The 24,891-nt window shown below is 35.7% G+C and overlaps 3 protein-coding genes across 3 annotated transcripts; 2 read left to right on the top strand and 1 right to left on the bottom strand.

Annotated features, from left to right (window-relative positions):
* Positions 1–894: 894 nt before the first annotated feature.
* LOC127164155 (uncharacterized) lies at positions 895–3,765 on the bottom strand. Its single transcript, XM_051107910.1, has 2 exons — positions 3,701–3,765; positions 895–2,407 (listed from the first exon to the last, which is right to left on the bottom strand). Exon 2 carries the CDS (start codon positions 2,393–2,395, stop codon positions 1,550–1,552), a length of 846 nt encoding a protein of 281 aa, XP_050963867.1. The 5' UTR covers positions 2,396–2,407; positions 3,701–3,765; the 3' UTR covers positions 895–1,549.
* Positions 3,766–6,825: 3,060 nt separating this feature from the next.
* On the top strand, positions 6,826–13,274 carry LOC127164063 (NACHT, LRR and PYD domains-containing protein 12). The gene is made up of 8 exons (XM_051107721.1): positions 6,826–7,104; positions 7,278–7,340; positions 8,245–10,045; positions 10,600–10,773; positions 11,226–11,399; positions 12,277–12,450; positions 12,529–12,575; positions 12,667–13,274. Exons 1-8 carry the CDS (start codon positions 6,846–6,848, stop codon positions 13,203–13,205), a joined length of 3,231 nt encoding a protein of 1,076 aa, XP_050963678.1. The 5' UTR covers positions 6,826–6,845; the 3' UTR covers positions 13,206–13,274.
* Positions 13,275–15,658: 2,384 nt separating this feature from the next.
* LOC127164111 (protein NLRC3) lies at positions 15,659–23,975 on the top strand. Its single transcript, XM_051107805.1, has 5 exons — positions 15,659–15,731; positions 17,272–17,541; positions 19,277–21,068; positions 21,600–21,727; positions 22,102–23,975. Exons 2-5 carry the CDS (start codon positions 17,292–17,294, stop codon positions 22,662–22,664), a joined length of 2,733 nt encoding a protein of 910 aa, XP_050963762.1. The 5' UTR covers positions 15,659–15,731; positions 17,272–17,291; the 3' UTR covers positions 22,665–23,975.
* Positions 23,976–24,891: the final 916 nt, after the last annotated feature.

Here is a 24,891-nt window from a genome sequence, read left to right on the forward strand (position 1 = left end):
TTTTTATTGTTTTATTAAAACGTTCCTTCCACTGCGGAACAAAATTAAGTATTTTGGAAATCACTAAAAGATATTCAAAATATAGCGTTACAATAGAGATTCGTTCAATTTTGAAAGCTGTATATTTCCAGTTCATACTCTGGTGTTCAAATGGTGTTCATCTACCATTTTACGTTTTTTAGTAATAGTACAAAGTCAGAACAAATGTGATTTATATTCTTTTATTACTTTCCCTGGTAGGGAAAAAAAAAAAAAAACAAAAAAAAAAAAAAAACAGCATTTGCTGGTAGGTATGTTTAGATGCTGGTTTGCAGCATAAAAGCATCATCCCAGCATCAAAACATACCTACCAGCAAATGCTGTGTTTTCAGCAGGGTTTGCTTATGCCTCTTTTTTTTTTACACAGTATAAATCATAATTCATGCTTAAGATGTTTGTAATTATGTTGTGGAACAAGAACAAATTCTTTTCCCTAATGTGTGAAATGTCTCACAATGTCTGTTTGTTTTTCATTTTCAGCTTAATTTTGTCCACCTGACCAAAAATAATTCAGTCATCACAAGTGTCTTAAATACACATTCGGAATGGATTTGTTCAGCTGGATGGATGGATGAATCACTGGGAAATGTTGGACGCATACCATCTATGACAAACTTAGGTCTGTCGATTTGTCTTCTCTCTAATGCTGTTTGTTGTTGTTAGTTCTTCATGGTTTATTTGACGGGTAATAAAGCACTCTACTGATTTTAGTAGTTAAGGGTTTTGTCCTGACAAAGTTTTACTGATTCCACCACAGGGGAAAAATAATTGTTTTATTGTCTTTTTACAAAATGGTTGTATTTATTGATTGTTATCCTTCTTATACAGTTGTTGTAGTTGTTGTTGTTGTTTGAGCCAAAGCAAAACAGCATTGTTCGTCAGCATTTTTGTTCCTTTTCCACAGTAACAAAACATTTGAATGACACTGCTGACACTAATAACATTGCAAATGAATAATAATAATATTACTAAAATAAAATGATATACACCTAATAACAGTCTTTATCTGATTTTCATTGCTAAATCAAAAGCAGCTTTAAACACAAGAAGTATTGATTCTTCCCATTTAAGCCTTCACTGGCATAACTCTAGTGAAAATTGCATGCATGCTCTGCACATGCTCGTCTTTTGAAATATTTCTATGTGACATGACATTCATCGTCAACTCAACTTTTCTCAATAAAAAAAATGATTTTCTCATTTCCCCATTTCCCTGATAATGAAATTAAGCAAATAATTGAATAGGTATTGAATAGGTGTGTAAATAAAAGTAAATTGGTGATCACATAAGTATTGGACCCCCCCATGTGTGATAATACAGTGTATCTTACATACAGATGATAGGACAATGTGACTATGTAGCATGTTGTTGAACGTTACTGTACAATTACATTTGTACACATTTTTTTGAAAACTAGTGATAAAGCTCGCCAGACATCACTGTTCTGATGAGACCAAATGTAATTTCCCATCAGCCTTTATAGTTGCAAAAGTTTTGGGAAAATATTTATTATTTGCATCTGTATTTGTAGGCTTGACAAAGAGAAATAGGAAATCCACAAATGAGTCCTGCCAAAAACACTGGAACGCACATCTGTTTTAAAGAATGGTGCATAATCTTTCCCACCATCCATTTGCTGTGGGTTCTCTGACTTTTGTGAAGTTCTCTGACTTTTTTTTGTGCAGGTGTGTCATCATGCATCTGGATTACAGTGCTACTGCTCTGTGTTGCAGGAAACTCACTGTCAGATGAATCATTGGATGATGAAGTGACCGCAGTTAAATCTAGAATGACTGTGTTTGTAGTTTGAGGGCTGAAATTGAAGGCAGGCATTGGTGGGACATACTGTTTGTTTTGATAATAACCCATTGCCACCAGAAACTCATTTAAACTCATCCTCCTGATGAGCGTGAGAAGGCCTTTGGAGATCCGGTAAGTGGCGTTCGGATCGTAGTTTGATCGGTCGTGGTGTTGAGTCACATAAACTCTATCAAACCACTCCTCATCAACACTGACAATGATGCGGTCTGTGTTGCTGTCGTGATCATCAGTATATTTGTCTTCTGAGACATAATCGGGAAGTTCTTCAGCTCCTTGTGAATTTAGATTGCCAACGACATAGTAAGGAAAATTTATGTCTGGAAGAAGTTTATTCCGTGTTTGGTCATATCTGTTCTCAAAATAGTGAAAACCAAAATCTTTCTCAGCTGGGTCACATTGAGAGAGCATGTCATTGTTTTCAAAAGAAACGCATTCACTGGCAAACCAGTAGAGGAGTTTGAGTCCGTGTCTGGGCCGGGGTCGACCGAACCCAGAGTTTCTCAACTGGGCTAATTCGTTTAATGTTTCCACCATGGTTGTATATACCTTCAAATAAGAAATGAATGCATAGGTATGTATTAAGATACAAGATCACTCAAGGATATGTAGAAAATTTTCTTGTGAAAAATTTCTGAGCAGTATTCAGCTGAAAACAGTGACAACAATCAGCATCTGTGAATAGAGGCACCTTTCAGTTTTAGTAAATTGCCCTGTTAAAAAATACTTGTACTTTTATTACTACATTTACATGGGAAAAATAAGACTTTACAATACTCCATTAAAATGTCTTGTACAAAGTCGTATATCATCATGACTTACATTTTTCTGTGATGATTTTTTTTTTTTTTTTTTTTTTTTCAAATTCTCAATAATGCTCACGTCAATTTAACTTCCTTTTTAAACCAAACCAATGGCATATATTTTAGTGTAAGTATGAATTAGGCAGCATTTTTTAGAAGAATACTTCACCAAAAAATTTAGTGAATCAATATCCTGAAAGGTTTCAGATACTGATTTTGGCTTAGCTTTTGCTGTGTCTGACAGTTTTACACAATCGGAATCAGAGTAGATGATCATGACCTGTTCAACAGTTTTCTTTACAATGTTCTTTACAAAATATTAAAATACAAAGCCTAGTTTTAAAATTAAAGTTAAAAGGGTGAGATGCGTGTTTACTTTTTAAGTACCTAATTATAATTAAACGTGGACACTTTTTGTTTTTGGCTAGATTTCCTTTACCGGATTTGACATCTGTACTCTTACACCTCCAGATTATTTGTAGATTCTTAAAGCAGTAGAAAAAAAACAGACCATTATAATGTAGAAAAGGACTGGCATAACAAGGCACACAATGCTTGTTCATTAAGAGCCTTTTCTCTTCCTTGTTCCTTATTCAAAGTGATAGTTTTGTTCAGAGTGAATATTATCCTGTAGTCCAAGTCTGGTTTTACAGTCCAATATTTTTGACCAGTTCTTCCTAGAGTCATGGTGTCATAAATAGTCTTCTTTAAAATACTTACATACGCATTTTTAGTAGAGAAAAAGAGAGAATCTCTATTTTGCCTGTTGCAGTGTTGCTGATTGGTTTGCTGAGGCAGTTCCTTGTGTTTTGTGATGAGCTGAGAGCAGCTCATTTCCAGTATTCTGTATTCTAATTAGTAGTAGTATTTATTTATTTTTTTAATTTGATATTCTCTGGTTGTCAGCACATTTACTTAAACGCTGTGAGCAAATAGCAGAAATCTAAACTCAGTCACAAAATAATATGTGTAAACCCAATCACTTTAGTTTAATAGAAAAATATTTATTTTCAAATTGGAATAGAAAATAAGTTCATACCTCTCTGACAACCGTCAAATGTGTGTATATTTAAAGCTTCAGTTTGTTTCCTGCTGTAGACTTACTCACTGTCTAACAAACACTAAACCAGGTGCCAGTGTGGGCGTGTTGTTTCTATGGAGAGTTCATTAACGTCACACTTTGACTGCTGCGGGTTTCCAAACTGCTCTGGGTTCCTGGATCCATCCAAACTGGTTCTGAACATGACCTGAGCTCAGTGTGAAACATTTAAAATGTGTTCTAGAAACAGTTTGAAAACTCCTGGATTACTGGGACACAATCTGACCTACAAGACAAGACAAACCTGTGTGTACTTTCATTTACTGAGTCCTATGATGTAATGGTGTTTAACAAAAGTGGGTGTGGATTAAATGGTTGAGATGAAAAACCACAGTCATTTATGGAAATTGAGAAGCGGGAGGAGCTTCTGCTCAAGATAATAGTTCAGAACAGGTGCAAAACATCTACAAACATCATTATTCAAATTAGTAAATACTGTGAAATTAAATAATGTCAAGTTTTGCTGAATGGAAGTAATCAGCAGATTTCTTTGAGGAATGAATTAGAATGTACATAAGATATTTCACTTTTGCCAGCTTATATTTACAGCTGATTTATAAACTTTTTTTTTTTTTTTTTTAATGCTGGTTTCAGAGTGTCCAAGAAATGTACTCATGAGATCTGTTAAATTTCCATCTCTTACATTTTTATCAAATTCTGCTCTGAGAGAGCTGGACTTGACACTGTTACTTTTAGCCTAAATGGAGTGGGACAACAGCTGATCTATTAGAGGAATCATCAGGTAAGGAAGAAGTTAGATGATTCAGTGATGATTCCGGGAGTCTGGTGAAGGTCTGATTACAATATCTTTTTTTTTTTTTTCAGGGCTATGGTCTTCATATATTACCAAATATGTCTGACATAACATGATGCCAGATTTTCAAAAAAATAATAATAGTAATAATAATAATAAAATAAAATATATTTATATACAGTTTAAACTTATGGAGCTGCAACAACTCTGACAGGAACTTTTAAAAATGGAAGTGTCCAGGATTGGGTCAAATCTCCAGATAACTCCATGTACAAAGAGCAGTGGTGCCTTGTGTCACTTTTTAATTGTAACCTCCCTTTTTTCTAACATTGTCTTGATTTAGTTTAGTTATTATTCTTAACTGTAGTCAACTTAGTCAACTTTCTTGAGCCATTTAGTCAGAAGCCACTTTTATATGTTAAACTTGTTCAGTAAAATTGGTGGACTGAACTTGGTGGCAACTAAATATTTAAATTTTCTGTTTTATTTAGAGTTTTTGAATCTGGCCTTGCAGTCCAACTCAGTTCTTATTGAGTGGTCCTTAATTATAACTCACTGAAGGTTGAATAGTCTTTGACTTGTCTAGTCGTCCCTATGAAAATATCACATATTAATAGAGATGCTAGTTAATAGAGAATATAAATATTTAGCATATGCTTAAAAAACCCCCTGACACCTGCCAATAATTAGTGAACTGAGTAAAATGACCTGCCAAATGTTTTTTCTTAAAATTGCACTTTTCGCCTATTTTGCTATTAGCAATGGGCATGACGGTTATTATTTGCGACATTATGTCCTAAATAGTTTTACCATCTTTGTAAAAAAAACAAAAACATGGTCATTATAATGATTTTACTTCTGTGGAATATGTTAAAACATGGAGTTCTAGGGAGGGTGATGATCAGACTATCGTTCTTTTGAACGTTTCCTAAAGTCAACAGCAAGTTTTATTTATTGTTATTTTTAGTAAATTAATTTTGTATCCTGCATTCAGCTCCTCTAAACTCAAATCTTCTGGGCTCAATCTTGACTCTCTACTGAAGTGTCAGTCTTCAATACAGCTGATTCAGATCAGTGGGTTCAGATTAATATCTGCCTGTACAGGTGAAGGAGTGTCAAAGTTCAGGGTCAGCATTCAGCCAGTGCCGTTACGAGTGTGTCAAGACCAGAATGTGATGGATCTGTGATTGTGATATCACCCTTCAGTATGACACCATACCATCAGGAACAATATTCAGAAATTGCAGAGAGTGTAACCAGTTAGACATTACACGTAAGCATGGCGACTGTATGGAAGCTAAATTCATCTCAATTCTTCAAGAAGAGAAGCTTTACCACTTAAAGATTGGTCTGATTCTACACTTTGAGCTCAACGTGTATCTATATAAGCTACTTCAAAACAGCAACCTCAGATAAACTGAAGCCCTCCTAGTTATGATAAAGCCTTGTATCCTGTCTCATCTGCTATTTTTAGCTGTACAAAACAGCTTGTTTTGATGTCCGATATTGAAACTGGTATGTAGTACAAGCAGTTTTTTCGTTTACTACACTTCATTATTTATCTCATTATTTCCCTACTGCAGCTTATGAACCAGAAGTCTCAAACATTACCAGAAAACAGCTCGCTTCCACATTGACAAATATCTAATAACTGTGTATTTCATACTTATTGTTGAAACCACACAAAAAATGGTGAACTGCAGTTAGGGAGCAACATTTATTTATTTATTTATTTATTTATTTTTGATTTAATCTACTAAAGGGTAGTTTTTGTAAACTTTATTTATAAAGTTTATAAAACTTTTATGTAAACTTTATATATATATATATATATATATATATATGTGTGTGTGTGTGTGTGTGTGTGTGTGTGTGTAACACAATTTCAACCTCATATCTGGAGTCTTCATTGTGTTGAAGACACAATGAAGGTTTCATTGTGTTTTTTTTTTTTTTTTTTTTTTTGGTGAAATGTTTCTGCTTTTACTGGTTTACAGAAATCACCCCCACAGAATGAAAATGCAGAAGTGGGATGAATTTCAGAGCTTCTGCTCAAAGAGGCATCAGTTCAGAGGAGGAACAAGAAACATCTACATCCTCATTATTCATGGTAAGTCAATAAATACCAGTTAATGAAATACTTATTTGTATAGTTTTAAAAGTGTTACACATTAGTTTACATTAATTCTAAAACTTAAGTATCAGAAAAAAAGCACACCGTTTATCAAAATTTTGTGAAATTCAGAGTGTGATCACCATAATCCATATGATTTTTGCACCTAGGTCCACATGTTAAGAGTTAGGATCTTTTTCGCAGTGATTGGCTGATGGATGATGGCGTCTACCAAAGAGTTGCTTGTGAACTCACTGAAGGATCTAGTAAAAGATGATCTTAAGCAGTTTCGCTGGTACTTAAAGAATCATTGGCATATTTCAAATTCTGATATTGAGAATGCAGATGTCTTAGACACGGTGGATAAAATGGTGGCACATTTTGGACCAGATGAAACTGTGAAGATAACGGTGGAGATCTTGAGGAAGATGAAGCAGAACCTTCTGGCTGAACACTTGGAGAATGCATATAAAGAAGGTAATGTTAAAATGACATCAATTAAGTTGAAATGTGTTTTTAATATTTAATATTAAGTGTTTACAAGTGTGATGTTTCTTGTAAATGTTGGCTTTCAACTTAAACTTTGCTCTTTGCTCTGTTGATGCGTTTGTGTGATTTATGTCATACATTTTGTTTAATCTGTTTAACAGTTCAGGCTGACAGAAATATGAAGGCTTCTGCCATTGTTGAAGCTGATTCACACCAGATCTGTGGTAAAAAAGGATTACTGACTGTACAAGGAAATACATACTGGCACCTCAACAGATATCTCTGTTATTAAGTACAATGCTTAGCACTGCAAAAACATGTTGCAAATAGGAACCTTTTATGCTCTCAGGAGCAGAAACATAAATAGTCACTGAGCGTTTGCCAAATATGTTTAGCTAAATTAGATTGTCCCCCAATTCCATGGGGTCACTTACCTTGCTTACTGCCCCTGATCACAGCGATGCTGGAGCTTATTCAACATTTAGGGCCAGAGTAAGGCAAGCACCCTGGTTAGATGACCGGTCCTTCACAGTTATATTGTTATACAATTATTTACAGTTTTGACCAGGACTGTCACCAAGTTTGTGTAGTTGGTGAACGATTACAAAGAAACTTGTTCTCTTTGTAAGGTTGAATAGTCTATGTCAAAACACGTTTTGATTGTCCCACAAAGTGATTATACATTGAAATTCCCTAATTTGTTTTGAAGATCGTGTCACCAAAAGAACTAATTTCAGTGCAGATGCCAATTACAGGCAATTTCAGATAAAATCATATTCTTTCCCATGGGACTTCCCTCATAATCATATATGCCATGAGGCCTTTAAAACTTGTTTTTATATATTTCGAACTACTTCTACAATTATTTTCTATAGGATGAATAAAAATGTAAATAAAACATTCAAAGGCTCATTTCATTTCTAAAAGCAAAATTGGATAAATGCCCTAAGAGAAATTTAAAAAAGTAGGTTTTTCTAAAAATTCTAAATTACAAGCCATACATACAAGCCATAGTATTTCCATGACTTTGCAAGTTGTGGTGCCAGGTTAGAATTTACATATAAACTGTTACACAAAAAGACATTCATACTTATTGTCTTATCTTCTTTCTCAATGGCATAAATGCAGAGGGCAATAAAGCTGATCTTCATGATTACAGAAAGTTCAGCCTTAAACTGAAGAACAAATTACAACAGGACTACAAGCGGATATTGGTTGGTAATTCTCAGACAGGTCATCGAGAATACCTGAATGATATTTACACTGACTTATGTGTTTTGGAGAATGAGACCGGAGGAATAGTGAATGAACATGAGGTGAGACAGATCGAAATGAATCGCAAAAGATTTTTTGCCAAGGACACGCTGATCCAGTGCAGTAATGTATTCAAAGTTCATATGGGTCGACAAAACAGAAAAGTTCTGACAATGGGAATTGCAGGGGTGGGAAAAACCATCTCTGTTAATAAATTCATTCTTGACTGGGCTGAAGGAAAAGAAAATCAAGACATACTTTTCATATTTCCTCTCCCATTCCGTAGACTTAATTTAATTATGAACGAGCACAGTCTCATGGAACTGCTTAACAAATGCTTCTTTATTGGTCCTGAAGAACTGTCCTCTCTACCTAAAGATGACTCTAAGGTCATGTTCATATTTGATGGGCTGGATGAATGTCGCTTCCCTTTGAACTTCAAACAGGGTGACAGATTTACAGATGTGCATGAAAAAACAACAGTGAGTAAGATAGTTACAAACCTGATTAAGACGCATCTGGTTCCCTCTGCTCTCATCTGGATCACATCCAGACCAGCAGCAGCAGGTCTGGTACCCCGAGACTACATTGATCAGGTGACAGAGGTGCGAGGATTCAACGATGAGCAGAAAGAGCAATACTTTATCAAAAACAGCAGTCCTGAGATTGCTGGAAACATCATCCGTCACATCAGGAAATCCAGGAGTCTGTACATCATGTGCCACATCCCCGTCTTCTGCTGGATCTCTCTGACTGTTCTTCAGCCTCTGCTGGCTCAAAGGGGCAATGACAAAACACCTACAACTCTCACAGAGATGTACATAAACTTCTTATTTTCCCAGCTGCAACAGATGAAAATAAAATACTATAATGATCCTAAACTTAAGCGCAAAGCCGGGTCTTTTGATCAGATTATTCTGAAGCTTGGGAAGCTGGCCTTTAAACAGCTGCAGAAAGGAAATCTGATTTTCTACAAGGAAGATCTTAAAGAATGTGGACTAGATGTCAGTGAAGGGTCTGTGTACTCTGGATTATGCACACAGATCTTTCAGACAGAAAAAGCTGTGTCAGAGAGAAATGTTTACAGCTTTGTACATCTCAGCATTCAGGAGTTCCTTGCTGCTCTCTATGTGTTTTTCAAATTCAAATACTACAGAAGAAACCAATTTCTTCAATTTTGGACAGAAAAACTGACATGGAAACTCTCCAGAATGTCACTATTTGACCTTCATAAGTCTGCAGTAAACAAGGCTTTACAAAGCAAGAACGGACACCTGGACCTTTTCCTCCGCTTCCTGCTGGGCCTCTCAGTCGAGTCCAATCAGAGTGACCTGAAGGAACTGCTGCCAAGACTTGAAATGAAACCCAAGAATGTCAAAGACACTGCTGACTATATCAGAAAAGCAATAGTGGTGGAGAAATCAGTGGAGAGGACCATTAATCTCTTTCACTGTTTGAGTGAACTGAAAGATGACTTTGCAGAGGAAATCCAGAATAATCTAAGCTCAGGAAATCTTTCAGCAAAACATCTTTCCTCTGCTCAGTGGTCAGCTTTGGTGTTTGTGCTCCTGATGTCAGAAGAGACTCAAGAGAAATTTGAACTGCACAAATACTGCAGATCTGAAGAAGGACTGATGATACTGCAGCCAGTTATCAAAAACACAAGGAGAGCACTGTAAGAGTAATATTTACATTCATTTACATACATTGTTAGTCATTTTAATTGGTCTGTAATTTTACAAGATAACATGTGGGATAAACAATATGGTAGAGTTCACTTCTCTTTCCGGAGATCTACCTTTGTGCATAGTTCAGTTCCAAGCCTTCTTCAAAGCATCTGTTTGTGAATTTATTTATTTATGAGGATCTTAGATAGTTGAACCTGAACCTCTGCTCTGTTATAATTTTATTATCACTCAAAATCAAGAGTTTTTGTACATTTAATTTAAATAATTTAAAAGTAGAAAAGAAGAAATACGCATTAGTGTCTAATCCTGCTCCTGGAGGTTTACTTGCCAAGAAGCTTATAATGAGTCTGAAGACCTTAATCAGCTGGCTCATGTATGTTCAATTAGAATTGAAAATAAACTCTACAGGACAGTAGCCCTCCAGGTATAGGTCTGGACACCTCTGCATTGTAAATGCAGTAAATTTAAAAGGAGCACTTTACTGGAGTAATATTTTATTAGGGTTTCTCTCCAACTCTGATAATTTATTTGTTTCCCACAGTTTACAGTTCTGTAATCTCACTGCCTCTTGCTGTGAGAGTTTGTCAAAAGTTCTACAATCCTCAAACTCTGTCCTGAAAGAGCTGGATCTGAGTAACAATGACCTGCAGAATTCAGGAGTGAAGCTACTCTCGGATGGACTGAGAAGTCCAAACTGTCAGTTGGAAATACTAAGGTTGGTTAACATTTTGTACAGTTTGTTTGTTGAAGATCTATAAACATGTCATTATTGCCTGGTCATTATTGCAGAATAAACACTGACAGGATGATCAGGAACCTTGGATTGGATCACAGTGGAAGAATTAATTTTTGCAGTAATGATGATTAATCAGATAAATCATTAATCATGAATATAATCATACATCATCCTTGTATGATAGATATGAAATTAGCACAGCTGCTGTATGTTGGAAATCATTAAACTTTGCATGTGATCATTGTCTCAGTGAAAAGTCATAAAGTCATGAAGTCTATTTTATCACATAACAACCCTATTAATCAATATCAATTCAAAATTTCTTATTGTGCATTTAATATGTGTATCAGGATTTTTAAAGTACTTCTGATTTGTAAATTATAATTTAGTATAAATTACATTTTTTATATATACTGTATGTTATATATTAGATTGCCATCCTGTAATCTCACTGCTCAGAGCTGTGAGTGTTTGTCATCAACTCTTCATTCATCAAACTGTGTCCTGAGAGAGCTGGACCTGAGTAACAATGACCTACAGAATTCAGGAGTGAAGCTACTCTCTGGTGGACTGAAGAGTCCAAACTGTCAACTGGAGATACTGAGGTATTTAAGAGGGTCTTAACTAGTCTGTTGTGTTGGGAAAAACATAGAACAACTACAGTAAACATACATATACATAACATATTAAAGCTATAACTGTGTATTTATGTAAGATTTTAATTCACTGACAACATTTTTTTTGTTATTGTTGTTGGAGACATGGCCACCACATAACACAAAACAGCCAGTCACTCACAGTTGCAGCTGAATAGTGTAAAACTAAGAACACATGCCTTGTCCTCCTCAACACTTCTGAGATGGCTTATTTTGCTGGGCTTTTACGTGTTTCCTTGTGTAACTTTTGTGTAATATCTGATTATAAATGACTACAGTCAGTCTTCCTTAATCCATGTTTGATGTTGAATATATAAATAAGGAGTGCTACTTCAGTCCAATGAGGTTTTAATGTGTGGGGGGGCTCTTTAGCATCACATCACTAAAGTAGACGTTATGTGACAATGCAGTGATGTACAAGACAGGTTTGGACAAAACTTGATGTTCTGAGTCTTATTGGATGTTGTTGTTCTAGTTGTAGAGCTTCCCAAACTTCAAAGATGTAAGGCCTCTTAAAAATTAGTAAAAGATATAATCCAAAACCATTTTAGTCCAAATAAGTTGTTTTGTTAATTATTAACAGTTGGAAGAATTCTATTATCAGTGTATGCATTACCATAAAATGTGCAAATTAAATCCTTGTGAAAGAAAAATTAGGTATTATCCTCAAATAAACTGGTTCCAAAACACTAACTTATATTTATTAATAAATGGCATCAAAATCTATAACACAATCCACAAATACATGAGCAGTTCAGATTTTAAGAAGCACTTTTAGATTACCTGACTGTGTGTCTATAGATGATCTGACTGTGTGTGTCTGTAGGTTGTCTGGCTGTATGGTGACACAGGAAGGCTGTGGTTATTTGTCTTCAGCTCTGAGTTCAAACCCCTCACACCTGAGAGAGCTGGACCTGAGCTACAATCACCCAGGACAATCAGGAGTCCAGCTGCTCAAACACAAACTGGACGATCCAAACTATAAACTGCAGAAACTCAAGTATATTTAGCAGTGTGTTACATTGATCTGTGTGGGAATGATGCAGATCTACATTAATGCGTGTTTGTGTTTTTATAGTGTGGACCATGGAGGAGAGATTATGATGACGGCAGGACTACAAAAGTGTATGTCTACACACACACACAAACACACACACCAATTTACTGAACTAGCGACTGTTATTTTGTTATTGAAGTTTTCTCTTCTTGTGTTCAGATGCCTGTGATCTATCACTGGATCCAAACACAGCAAACACTTACATCATTCTTTCTGAGGAGAACAGTAAGGCAGTATTTGTGAAGGAGAAGCAGCCATATCCCGATCATCCAGAGAGGTTTGATACGTGGTGTCAGGTTCTGTGTAGAGAGAGTCTGACTGGACGTTGTTACTGGGAGGCTGAATGGAGTGGATATAATGCTGAAATATCAGTGGCAAATAAAGGAATCAGCCGAAAAGGAGGGAGTTGCTGTGCATTTGGATACAATGACAAATCTTGGAGTCTGATCTGCTCTGATTGCAGATTCACTGTCTGGTACAATAAAAAGCGAACTGTCATATCTGCCCCTTTACTGATGTCTAATAGAGTAGGAGTGTATGTGGACGTGTCGGCCGGCACTCTGTCCTTCTACAGTGTTTCTAAAACACACACACTCACACACTTGCACACATTCAACACCACATTCACTGAATCCCTCTATGCTGGATTTAAGGTTTATTTGAACTCTACAGTGTCTCTGTGTCCGATCAAAATTTAGAGATAAACATAATAAATTAAAGATAAATTAAACAGCCTCCTAATATTAAAAGGCCAAAACAATTCTATATTTGAGTTACATACAAACAGAAAGAACTCATAAATAAAGGCTTGTTTACTACAAAAATGATAACAGTAATGTTAACAACATTATTGTGTACATCAGTGAATGATAAAGATGTTTAAGCATGCTTCAGTTGTGTTGTGCAAACATAATTGCAGCGCATATTTTAAAACAAGTTTTTGCTTCGCTGTCAGTGTTTTTGTATAGTTATTGTTCTTGATGTAAAAGTGTATAAAACAGTTAGTGCTGGCCTAGCAGATGGACTAGCATTGCCAAACTGTTCTCAGACAGAATAGAGCTGGTAAAAGCTGGTTGGTCATGTGTTGAGTGTGAGCAGACCAGCTATCTGTATGCAAGCAATGTTTTGGCACAAACATTGTTTTTGCTTGTATAGTTCCACATTTAACACATTAATGATGTAAAGAAAAAAGCAATATAAGATTAAAGCATATGTTTTATTGTAACATGATTATAACTTTGTAATTTCTTTTGCTCCTGTTGAAAGCAGAATTGGAAAAATGTCATGGTTTAGTTATGATTATATTAATCAATGCCATCTGAAGTTCAATGACATCTGCTGGTAAAACCATGTTAATGTAACAAGGACAGCAAAAACTGAAAGCGATACTGACTCATGTGCAAATATGAATAACATGTCTACAAAAGTGAAACACTCTAAGTAGTGTGACAAATTCTTGTCTTATTTACCCAGAAGCTTCTGTTTTTCCTTTTGTGTCTTATAAATTTATTCTGTCAAATAAATAAATAATTTATAATAGCTAATAGTGACTTTTTATTCTCATAATGGTGACTTTTCACTTTCTCAGATTTAAACTTGTAATTGCAGGTTAAAATGTTGAGTAGAATGTAATTTTTTAAATGTTAAAGTATTTTTTTTTTCTATTGAGATGCACAAACATCAAATAAAAGGTTTTTTTTTTTGTAAATGCTATTCCTAATAAAGCTATGCTAACTAAGTTTCTGATGACTAGTAAAGATTTAGGTAGCTAATGTGAGTTTTTATTTGTTTTTGCAGTGCTCTTTTTAGATGTTAATCAGAATGTTGCATGGTTTTCATGACTGCACATACACACATACGTGTTTGTTTCTGCAGTGTTAGAGTTTCAGAATGTTGCATGGAATTCCCCACAACAATCATTCTCATGTCATGATTGTATTTCTGCATGCCATAAATTGTTATCCACAGACACAATTCTCTGACACAAATGCCGTCCATCCATACCATAAGTGCAACCGGTAGATCTTAAGATTTCCATTGCAGTATGAATGCAAATGGTTGTGCATTTATTTGTTTTATCAGAAGATATGTGTATATTTTGATAAGATACTGTCAGTGAGCATGCTATAGCCATGTATAATATACTCGTTAATTTTTTATTTTATTAAGCATGCACTTGATGTAGCCATAGGAAATAGTAGATTTGCACAGTGGGATTTTTTTCCCTAAGTATACGTGTAAAACATAATCCAAATGAATTAACAGGCTTTTTTTTTTTTTTTTTTTTTTTTACTGATGTTCACATTGAGGTGCAATAACAAGCATTTAAAACACTCACAAATACATTTAAAAACAGGACAAAAATGACATGATTATCCATGATACCGTTGATTCAGAGGCATCTATTTGTTTTCATCTTTAAGTGTTTGCTGATCTGCAATACATAAGACGTTTCCTGTCAGATGTTAAGTAGACATTTAAAAATGTCTTTAATATGTTTAATTTACAATGTATGTAAACCTGACTGACATTTATCAAATGTTTGTTCACAGAAGATTCTTTTTTGGAATCTTGGAGACGTTTGTGTGATATCTGGGTTCAGTTCAACTTTATTTTCACTATTTCTAGCAGAGATTATTATATAACTATATATAATATATATAACTTAATGATTAATTAGAAAAATGTTTTTAGAACAAACATTTTTATTCATCATTTCTACTGCAGAATTTCAACCCCCAAAAAAAAAAAAGGTTCTCAAGACATTTATCAAAGTAAATCCACATAAGGATACAATAACTGCACAAGAATGAATACAATTATATGAAAAGTAAAGGGCAACACGCCAAGTAAGTAAGTTTCTTTATTTCACAACACATATTTCTATAGCCTTTAAAGATAAACAATATCATTCAGCAATCAAGTGTCTGTTCTTTCATCTGTGAGATCAGAATGTCTCCGTGATGCTCATGCTTTCTGTTTGTTACTGATCATCTAATGTCTGCATATTTGTCTGTTTCTTGTAATTGCTCAGTCTTGGTCACAATCAGTGAATACATTTTTTTGACGTCAAGTTGTGACGTTCTTGAAAAGCAAGTTTTGTTTTCTTGTATTGGTTCTGACTTAGTTGAAGTTCAGAGAAAAACATTTCCAGTGATGAGTTTCAGAGGTTTTTGTCAAGACACTGGTTGAGAGGTGAAATAAACCAATCATCATTATTCATGGTAAGTTGATAAATACTGCCTCATAAAATACTGACTTTTCTGGATTTAAAGTTCACATTGATTGTTTTTTTTACATTTGATTTAAATATGTACACATGTAAATCAATCTTATTACCAAACATCTAGCTTCTAGAAACAGCAAGGACTTGAAATGTCTCTTGACTTCAGTTTCTATATCAATACTAAATCAATACCTTAGATGATACAAAAAAAACATGCCTTAAAAGATAAAAATCTTAAAAGCAAATTATTTTATAGTATTCTCTACTGTCATTAAAACTGTCAATTAGCATTGCATTACAGCTTTCCTAAGATAACAGTATTGGTGATTACCAAATTTATTTTTGATGTTTCTGAAATGGTTAATCCGCTAGTAGGTGCAAGTTTCTAATGCCAAAAATATAATTATTGTTGTTATCCATGAATTTTCCAATTTACAGTTTTACAAGAAAGGCAGAAATAACAGTAAATCACTTTATTATTATTTTTTCCCCTTTTTTTTTCTTTTATTTAGCTGCGCAATAACAACAAAGGCTGTGAAAAGTTACTTAAAAACAATCCCAGCAAGAATGTAAGCTGTTATCTTTTTTTTTTCTGCCTTTCTTGTAAAACAGTAAATTTATATTTAAACAATTATATTTTGTGACCAAAGAGTGTACACATACTGGTTGATTAACCATTACTGGAAAAAAAAAAAAAAAAACTATTAGTAATTGCCAATAATGTTACTGTTAAAAGAAATTTTACAGTGATTTTACTAGTGCACATTTCTTCACCTCCCATGCTGGAGACCCGGATGTGAGTGAGGTTTAGGGGAGTGTGTGTACTGTACTGTACTCTAGTGCACTGACTAATGAAACAAGACCTTATTGTAAAGTGTTATTTAGTTGTATTTCAGACAGCAGCTGTATTCTATCTAGAGTTTAAAGTTGTATTTATTTAATTAATTTTTTACAAAACTTGGCATTGATATACCCAATGTTAGTGTTTAATGACTTGGTTTAGTCTTGTCCTCTGGGTGTTTCTTGTCTGTCTGTTTTTGTTGATCTCTTTCTCTTTCTCTTTCTCTTTCTCTTTCTCTTTCTCTTTCTCTCTTTTTTCTCTCTTACTTTCTTGTGTCTTCCTGGTTTTGTGTGACTCTTCCCAGCAGGCACTGGACGTCTATATAACGTCAGGTTGACGTTGGACATGGTGTTGGACAGACGTTGCATTTTGGTTGAGAATGAAAATCGTGTTGACGTCAGTATTTGACGCTGACTTAATGTTGGATTTTGGTTACACAACCTAAAAACAACAAAATATCAACGTCAGCTGACATTGGTATTGGACATCAATTTAACGTTGACATTAAACGTTGAATTTACATTAAATGTTGGTCAGCCGATGTTGCAACCGAAATTTAACCAAATATCAGCGTCTTATGACGTTGTGTGCCTGCTGGGTTGTAAATATGAGTGAGTTCTGAGAAGAACATTGGAAAGGGAATGCAAACATTTGAGTGTTAAGGATTAACTACTACAATCTTTTTCGTTTTCTGCAGAAGTGAATCAATGAAGAACAATGTCGTCTGTTAAAGTGCTGCTTGTTAACTCACTAAAGGAACTTGGAAAAGATCTGAAGGAGTTTAGGTGGTTCTTAAATAATAAGGGTATTCCAAAATATGACCTGCAGAATGCAGATGTTTTCGATATAGTGGACAAGATGGTGGACCGTTTTGGACCAAAAGAAGCTGTACTGATCACGGTGGACATCCTGAGGAAGATGAACCAAAACCTACTGTCTGAACAGCTAAAGAAGAAATACAATGAAGGTAACGCTAAACAGCGACTGTTTACAAATATTATGGTTTCACTTATACTCTGCTCTTGCTCTGCTTATGTGTTTGTGTGGGTTTGTAGTTATAAGTAAAGGAGGAAGCAGTTAAAAAATGCTAATAAAATTAGTAAGGCAAAAAAGCTAAATATTCAAGCTTATATATTCAAGATGATTTGAGTATTGCAGGTACTTTCCAAGCAAATGGCATTCAAGCATCTTTACTGGTAATACTGCTGTGTGGTTTAATCATCCTCTGCTCAGATCTTGAGTGATTTTCAGTTGATTCCTTCTAAAGCTGTGGATGGAAGTCAGTTTCTGTTCTTGTTGTTTCTCATTCCTTAAGTGATTCTGCTTGTTAACAGCAGGTGTTTGAAATAATATTTTGGGAACATCATGTTAACCTTTAAATAATATTCCATTAAAATTAAAGGGTTAACTCACCAAAAATGAAAATACCCCATGATTTACTCACCCTTAAGACGTTCTAAATACAGTCAGAGTTATAAAAAAATGTTATATTCACTGCTTTATAATGGCAGTGAATGGGTTCATTAAAGTGCATCAGTTCTCTTCAGAAGGCCTTTATTAACCCCCCGGAGCCATGTGGAGCATTTTTATGATGGCTGGTCACATATAATTTTGCTCTCAAAATCTCAACCACCATTCACTGCCATTATAAAGCTTGGAAGAGCCAGAACATTTTTTTAATGTAATTGTATTCATCTGAAAGAAGAAAATCCTGTACAACTAAGATGGCTTGAGAGTGAGTAAATCATTTATTTTTAGGGTGAACTAACTAACTTTAAGGAAACTGAACTTTTTTTTAATGTTTGGAATGTTACAAATCAATGTTCCAAGAACACTGAGATGTTAATAAAAGTTAAGCTGAAAGAAAATTTCAGAAACATCATATTAACCTTAAAGGAGAAGTTCACTTCCAGAACAACAATTTACAAATAATGTACTCACCCCCTTGTCATCCAAGATGTTCATGTCTTTCTTTCTTCAGTAGTAAATGAATTATGTTTTTTGAGGAAAACATTTCAGCATTTTTGTTCATATAATGGACTGATCTGGTGATATAGTTTAAATGCAGCTTCAAATGATCCCAAATGCGGTTGTAAACGATCCCAGACGAGAAAGAAGGGTCTTATCTAGCGAAACGATTGGTTATTTTCATAAAAATAATACAATTTATATACTTTTTAATGCCAAATGCTCGTCTTGTCTCACTCTCCCTTGACTGTTTTTGTTCCGGTTCATGACAGTTAGTGTATGTCGCTGTTTTACCTTTTTTGTTAAGGGTGTTTGATCTTCTTTGCATATTCACTTTGTGAAGACTGTGTCTGTACTTCTGCAGTGATGTAGGATGATTTTGAAATTATTTTTGAAGTTGAGGGAGAAAATACGATTGGAGTTTTTTGACATACCCGAACTGTCTTGAGCCAGAAAACACAGAATACAGAATAGAGTTCAGGCAGAGTAAGACAAGAAAAGCGTTTGATATTAAAAATGTAAAATTTAGAATACTCCAAAGTAATTAACATTAGAACAAGGTTAGGAACAATATTTATGTAACATGTTTTACATGATAATTTGGATGCAGTAGACATGAAGTTTTCAATTTATTGCACGTGTAGTATTTGTAAAGAGACTCAAAGACCAGGTGATAATTTATATGTAATTTATATGTTGATTTTATTAAATCCCCCCCCATCTCTTTCTTAAAGGTTCACCTGCAGACAGTATAACTGATCTTCATGATTACAGTAAGATCAGCTACAAACTGAAAAACAAATTACGACAGAACTACGAGCAGATATTGGTTGGTAATTCACAGAGAGGTCATCGTCTGTATTTGAACAATATTTACACTGATTTAGATGTGGTGGAAAATGAGACGGGAGGAATAGTGAATGAACATGAGGTGAGACAGATTGAATTTATTCACAGCAGATCTACTGTCCAGGACACAGTCATACAGTGCAATGACATGTTTAAAGTTCAGAGTGATATGGGTCAACAAAACAAAAAAGTGTTGACAATGGGAATTGCAGGGGTGGGAAAGACCGTCTCTGTTAATAAATTCATTCTTGACTGGGCTGAAGGAAAAGACAATCAGGATATAGTCTTGATCTTTCCACTCCCTTTCCGTGAACTGAATCTGATTAAAAAAAAGTACAGTCTCATGGAACTGCTTAACAAATACTTCTTTAGTGGTTCTGAAGAACTGTCCTCTCTTCCTGAAGATGACTCTAAGGTCATGTTCATATTTGATGGGCTGGATGAATGTCGCTTCCCTTTGAACTTCAAACAGGGTGACAGATTTACAAATGTGCATGAAAAAACAACAGTGAGTAAGATAGTTACAAACCTGATCAAAAGACGTCTGGTCTCCTCTGCTCTCATCTGGATCACATCCAGGCCAGCAGCAGCAGGTCTGATACCCAGAGACTACATTGATCAGGTGACAGAGGTGCGAGGATTTAACGATGAGCAGAAAGAGCAATACTTCATCAAAAACAGCAGTCCTGAGGTTGCTGGAAACATCATCCGTCACGTCAGGAAATCCAGGAGTCTGTACATCATGTGCCACATCCCCGTCTTCTGCTGGATCTCTCTCACTGTTCTTCAGCCTCTGCTGGCTCGTGAGAGCAACGATAAAACACCCACAACTCTCACAGAGATGTACATAAACTTCTTATTTTATCAGAATCAACAGATGAAAAAGAGATTCCTTGAACTTAAGCCCAAAGTCAAGTCTTTTGATGAGATTATTCTGAAGCTTGGGAAACTGGCCTTTAAACAGCTGCAGAAAGGAAATCTGATTTTCTACAAAGAAGATCTTGAGAAGTGTGGACTAGATGTCAGTGAAGGGTCTGTGTACTCTGGGTTATGCACACAGATCTTTCTGGAGGAAAACGCTGTTTCAGAGAGAAAAGTTTACAGCTTTGTGCATCTCAGTATCCAGGAGTTTCTTGCTGCTCTCTATGTGCTTTTTAAATACAAATGCTATGGAAGAAATGCCTTTCTTCGATCTGAGAGAAAAAGACTATCATTGAAACCATCCAAAACGTCATTATTTGAGCTTCATGAGTTTGCAATCTGCAAGGCTTTACAGAGCAAGAATGGACACCTGGACCTTTTCCTCCGCTTTCTGCTGGGCCTCTCACTGGAGTCCAATCAGAATTACCTGAAGGAACTGCTGCCAAGACTGGAAACGAAACCTGTGAATGTCAAAGACACTGTTGATTATATAAAACGGACAATAGAGACGGAGAAATCAGTGGAGAGGATCATCAATCTCTTCCACTGTCTGGTTGAACTGAAAGATGACTTTATGGAGGACATTCAGAAGTATCTGAGCTCAGGAAATCTTTCTGAACAGAATCTCTCCTCTGCTCAGTGGTCTGGTCTGGTGTTTGTGCGCCTGATGTCAGATGAGAAGTTTGAACTGCAGGAATACAGTAGATCTGAAGAAGTGCAGGGGTTACCAGTGACCCACAACACCAGAAAAGCACTGTAAGATTCAAATTTCAGTGTATGATTGATTGATATTTTGCAGTGGGCCTTAATTACAAGGGTGCCTGAAGTGTGAGGCATAACATTATTACTGAAAAAAATATATTTTTACAATTTAAAATTGACAAAACATTTCTGCTTAAATCCATTTTCTGTGATGCAAACCTCAATTTTTTAATTGAACTTTTTTAAAACATTTTTAATCTACTCTGTAATGCCTTAGGTCTGTATTACAATACAGAATTCTAAGATAATTTAAGTTTGGATTGTGCACTTTCACATCTATGTCAAAAAATGGGGGGGTGACAGTTACAGGGTTAATGCTATTTAGGGCAGAAAGTGAAACTAAAGCATCCGGACAAATGAAGCATTTAAAGGTCATTTCCAAGGACCGAAACACACTGGATCAGCTTGTGTTCAAGACATTTTCGATACTAGCTAATCAGCATGTTTGCATTATTTCCTTTCTATAATGTAATCATAAGAAAACTTCTTTGGTGTTATTAAAATATTGTGTTTGTGTGTTTATAGTGTGGACCATGGAGGAGAGATCGGAACGACAGCAGGTCTACAAACACAGTCCTCAAACAGTCTACAGCAGTCTACAAACACACCCACATGCTGCGCTTTCATGAATTATGAGGAACTGTTCCCACAAGGTCAGAATTTTCAGGTTTTACTATACTTTACTATACCAACACACACTCACATGTTTGTTTTTGTGAATTGTGGGGACTTTCCATAGACATCCATAGATTTTATACTGACCAAATGATATTGTCTATGCCCTAACCCAACCCTAACCCTAAACCTACCCCTTACAGAAAACATTTTTGCATTCTTACATTTTCAGATAAACATCATTTACTGTTTTTAATCTTTTTTTTTTTTTTTTTTTTTTTTTTTTACATTGTGGGGACCCACCATGTCAAAAATTTCAAGTTTCACATTTGGTCCCCACAATGTAGCAAGAACAAGCGCGCACACACACACACATCCAGTTATTGTTGTTCTGTTTTTCTTTTGTATTCAGATGCCTGTGATCTCACACTGGATCTAAACACAGCAAACACTCGTCTCTTTCTGTATGAGGAGAACAGGAAAGTGAAACATGTGAAAGAAAATCTGTCTTATCCTGATCATCCAGAGAGATTTAAGCACCATGAGCAGGTTCTGTGTGTTGAGAGTCTGACTGGATGCTGTTACTGGGAGGTTGAATGGAGCGGATGGGTGAATATAGCAGTGACATATAAAGGAATCAACAGGAAAGGAGGAAGTGACTGTTCGTTTGGATCTAATGACAAGTCCTGGAGTCTGAACTGCTTTGAAAAAAGATTCACCGTGAGGCACAATAATAACGACACTGACATACTGGCTCCTTCACCTCAGTCTGACAGAGTAGGAGTGTGTGTGGACGTGTCGGCCGGCTCTCTGTCCTTCTACAGCGTCTCTGACACACACACACTCACACACTTACACACATTCAACACCACATTCACTGAACCCCTCTATGCTGGATTCAGAGTTGATTATGCTTCTTCAGTGTCTCTGTGTCAGATTAAAGGAGAGAGACACATAGTTAAAACTGAGAGATAAACTGTATATATTTATTAAATTATACAGCAGGTATTCACCTAAAATGTGTGTTAGTGCTGCATGTACTGCCACCTCAAGGCCACCGCAGTAAATACAACATGTACAGTCATTCGTGAAATCACCACCAGGTGGCCCAAAGGGAAAGTAGCCAACATTGCTCAGTAAAGCTGGAATTGGGATATTTTTTACTTGTAAATTACATGTTTATTACAATAACGTTATTATAAAATGTAATTTCATATAGTTCATAAATATGTTGTTTTTCATATAGTTCATCATAAATGCTTAATGTTCCAACTATGTGACCTCTGTTACAGTGAAATATTACACTGATGGCACTGCTGACTTCTACTCCACAGTACCAGCTAGTATTTTGGATCATTACAAATCGGATCATTTGGATCATATGCATTATAGAATAAAATAAAATGACAGAAAAGGTGGATTACCTTAATATAATTCACTAATGTAATGACCTATAGACCTATATGCTCTGTCAATACTTGGTCATTAGGAGTCTTATACTAAACTATATTATACTAATGATGTTAAACCTAAACCTGAAGTCGAGTTTTTTGATCAGATTATTCTGAAGCTTGGGAAACTGGCATTTAAACAGCTACAGAAAGGAAATCTGATTTTCTACAAAGAAGATCTTGAGGAGTGTGGACTAGATGTCAGTGAAGGGTCTGTGTTATCTGGATTATGTACTCACATCTTTCACATGGCAAAAGCTGTGTCAGAGAGAAAAGTTTACAGCTTTGTACATCTCAGTGTCCAAGAGTTCCTTGCTGCAAATGTTTCAAAAGAAACCAATTTCTTCAATCATAGAGGGAAAAACTAACATGGATAAAGCTGCAGTCAATAAGGCAGCAAGAATAGACAACTGGATCTCCAGTTCTTGTTGGGTCTCTCACTGGAGTCCAATCAGAGTGACCTGAAGGAACTGCTGCCAGGACTGGAAACGAAACGCAGGAATGTTAAAGACATTGCTGACTATATCAAAAAGATAATAGAGAGTGAAAAATCAGTAGAAAGGACCATCAACCTATTCCACCGTCTAAGTGAACTGAAAGATGACCTTACAGATGAAATCCAGTAGTCTCTGAGCTTTCACTCAGCACAGAATCTCTCCTCTGTTCAGTGGTCAGCTCTGGTGTATGTGCTGCTGATGTCAGAAGAGACTCAAGAGAAGTTTGAACTGCAGAAATACAGAAGATCTGGTGAAGCACTGATGACACTGATGCCTGTGATCAAAACCCCCAAGAGAGCACTGTAATTCAACTTTACAATAATTTTTATATACTAATATATGCACAAACATAAAATTGATATATGTGTATGTGTGTGTGTGTGTGTATGGTGTTTTTTTTGTTTGTTTTTTTTTAAGCTGTGTTTATGACTTAAACTGCCCAAAATCTATTTATTATGAACGATTGACTATTAATTCAACTAATAGTTAACCTAAAGAACGTTTTTATAGTCTTACATTATCTCTTAAATTCTTTAATTAATTCAATCAAAGGATAAATCTTCTACTACACTGCTATACAGCCAAAGTTTGTTTGTTTATTTATTTAATTTATTTGTGCTCCACATTATAAAACCCACCTGATACATACAGGTGCTGGTCATATAATAGGAATATCTTCAAAAAGTTTATTTATTTCACTAAAGTGAAAAAGGTCATTGCAAAAGAGGCTGGCTGTTCACAGAGCTCTGTGTCCCAGCACATTAATAGAGAGGCGAAGGGAAGGAAAAGATGTGGTAGAAAAAAGTGTACAAGCAATAGGGTTAACCGCACCCTGGAGAGAATTGTGAAACCCATTCAAAAATGTGGGGGAGATTCACAAAGAGTGGACTGCAGCTGGAGTCAGTGCTTCAAGAACCACTACACACAGACGTCTGCAAGACATGGGTTTCAGCTGTCACATTCCTTGTGTCGAGCCGCTCTTGAACAACAGACAGCGTCAGAAGCGTCTCACCTGGGCTAAAGACAAAAGGACTGGACTGCTGCTGAGTGGTCCAAAGTTATGTTCTCTGATGAAAGTAAATTTAGCATTTCCTTTGGAAATCAGGGTCCCAGAGTCTGGAGGAAGAGAGGAGAGGCACAGAATCCACGTTGCTTGAGGTCCAGTGTAAAGTTTCCACAGTCAGTGATGGTTTGGGGTGTCATGTCATCTGCTGGTGTTGGTCCACTGTGTTTTCTGAGGTCCAAGGTCAACGC

The sequence above is a fragment of the Labeo rohita genome, chromosome 1 (assembly GCF_022985175.1).
Source record: "Labeo rohita strain BAU-BD-2019 chromosome 1, IGBB_LRoh.1.0, whole genome shotgun sequence".
Lineage (NCBI taxonomy): Eukaryota > Metazoa > Chordata > Actinopteri > Cypriniformes > Cyprinidae > Labeo > Labeo rohita.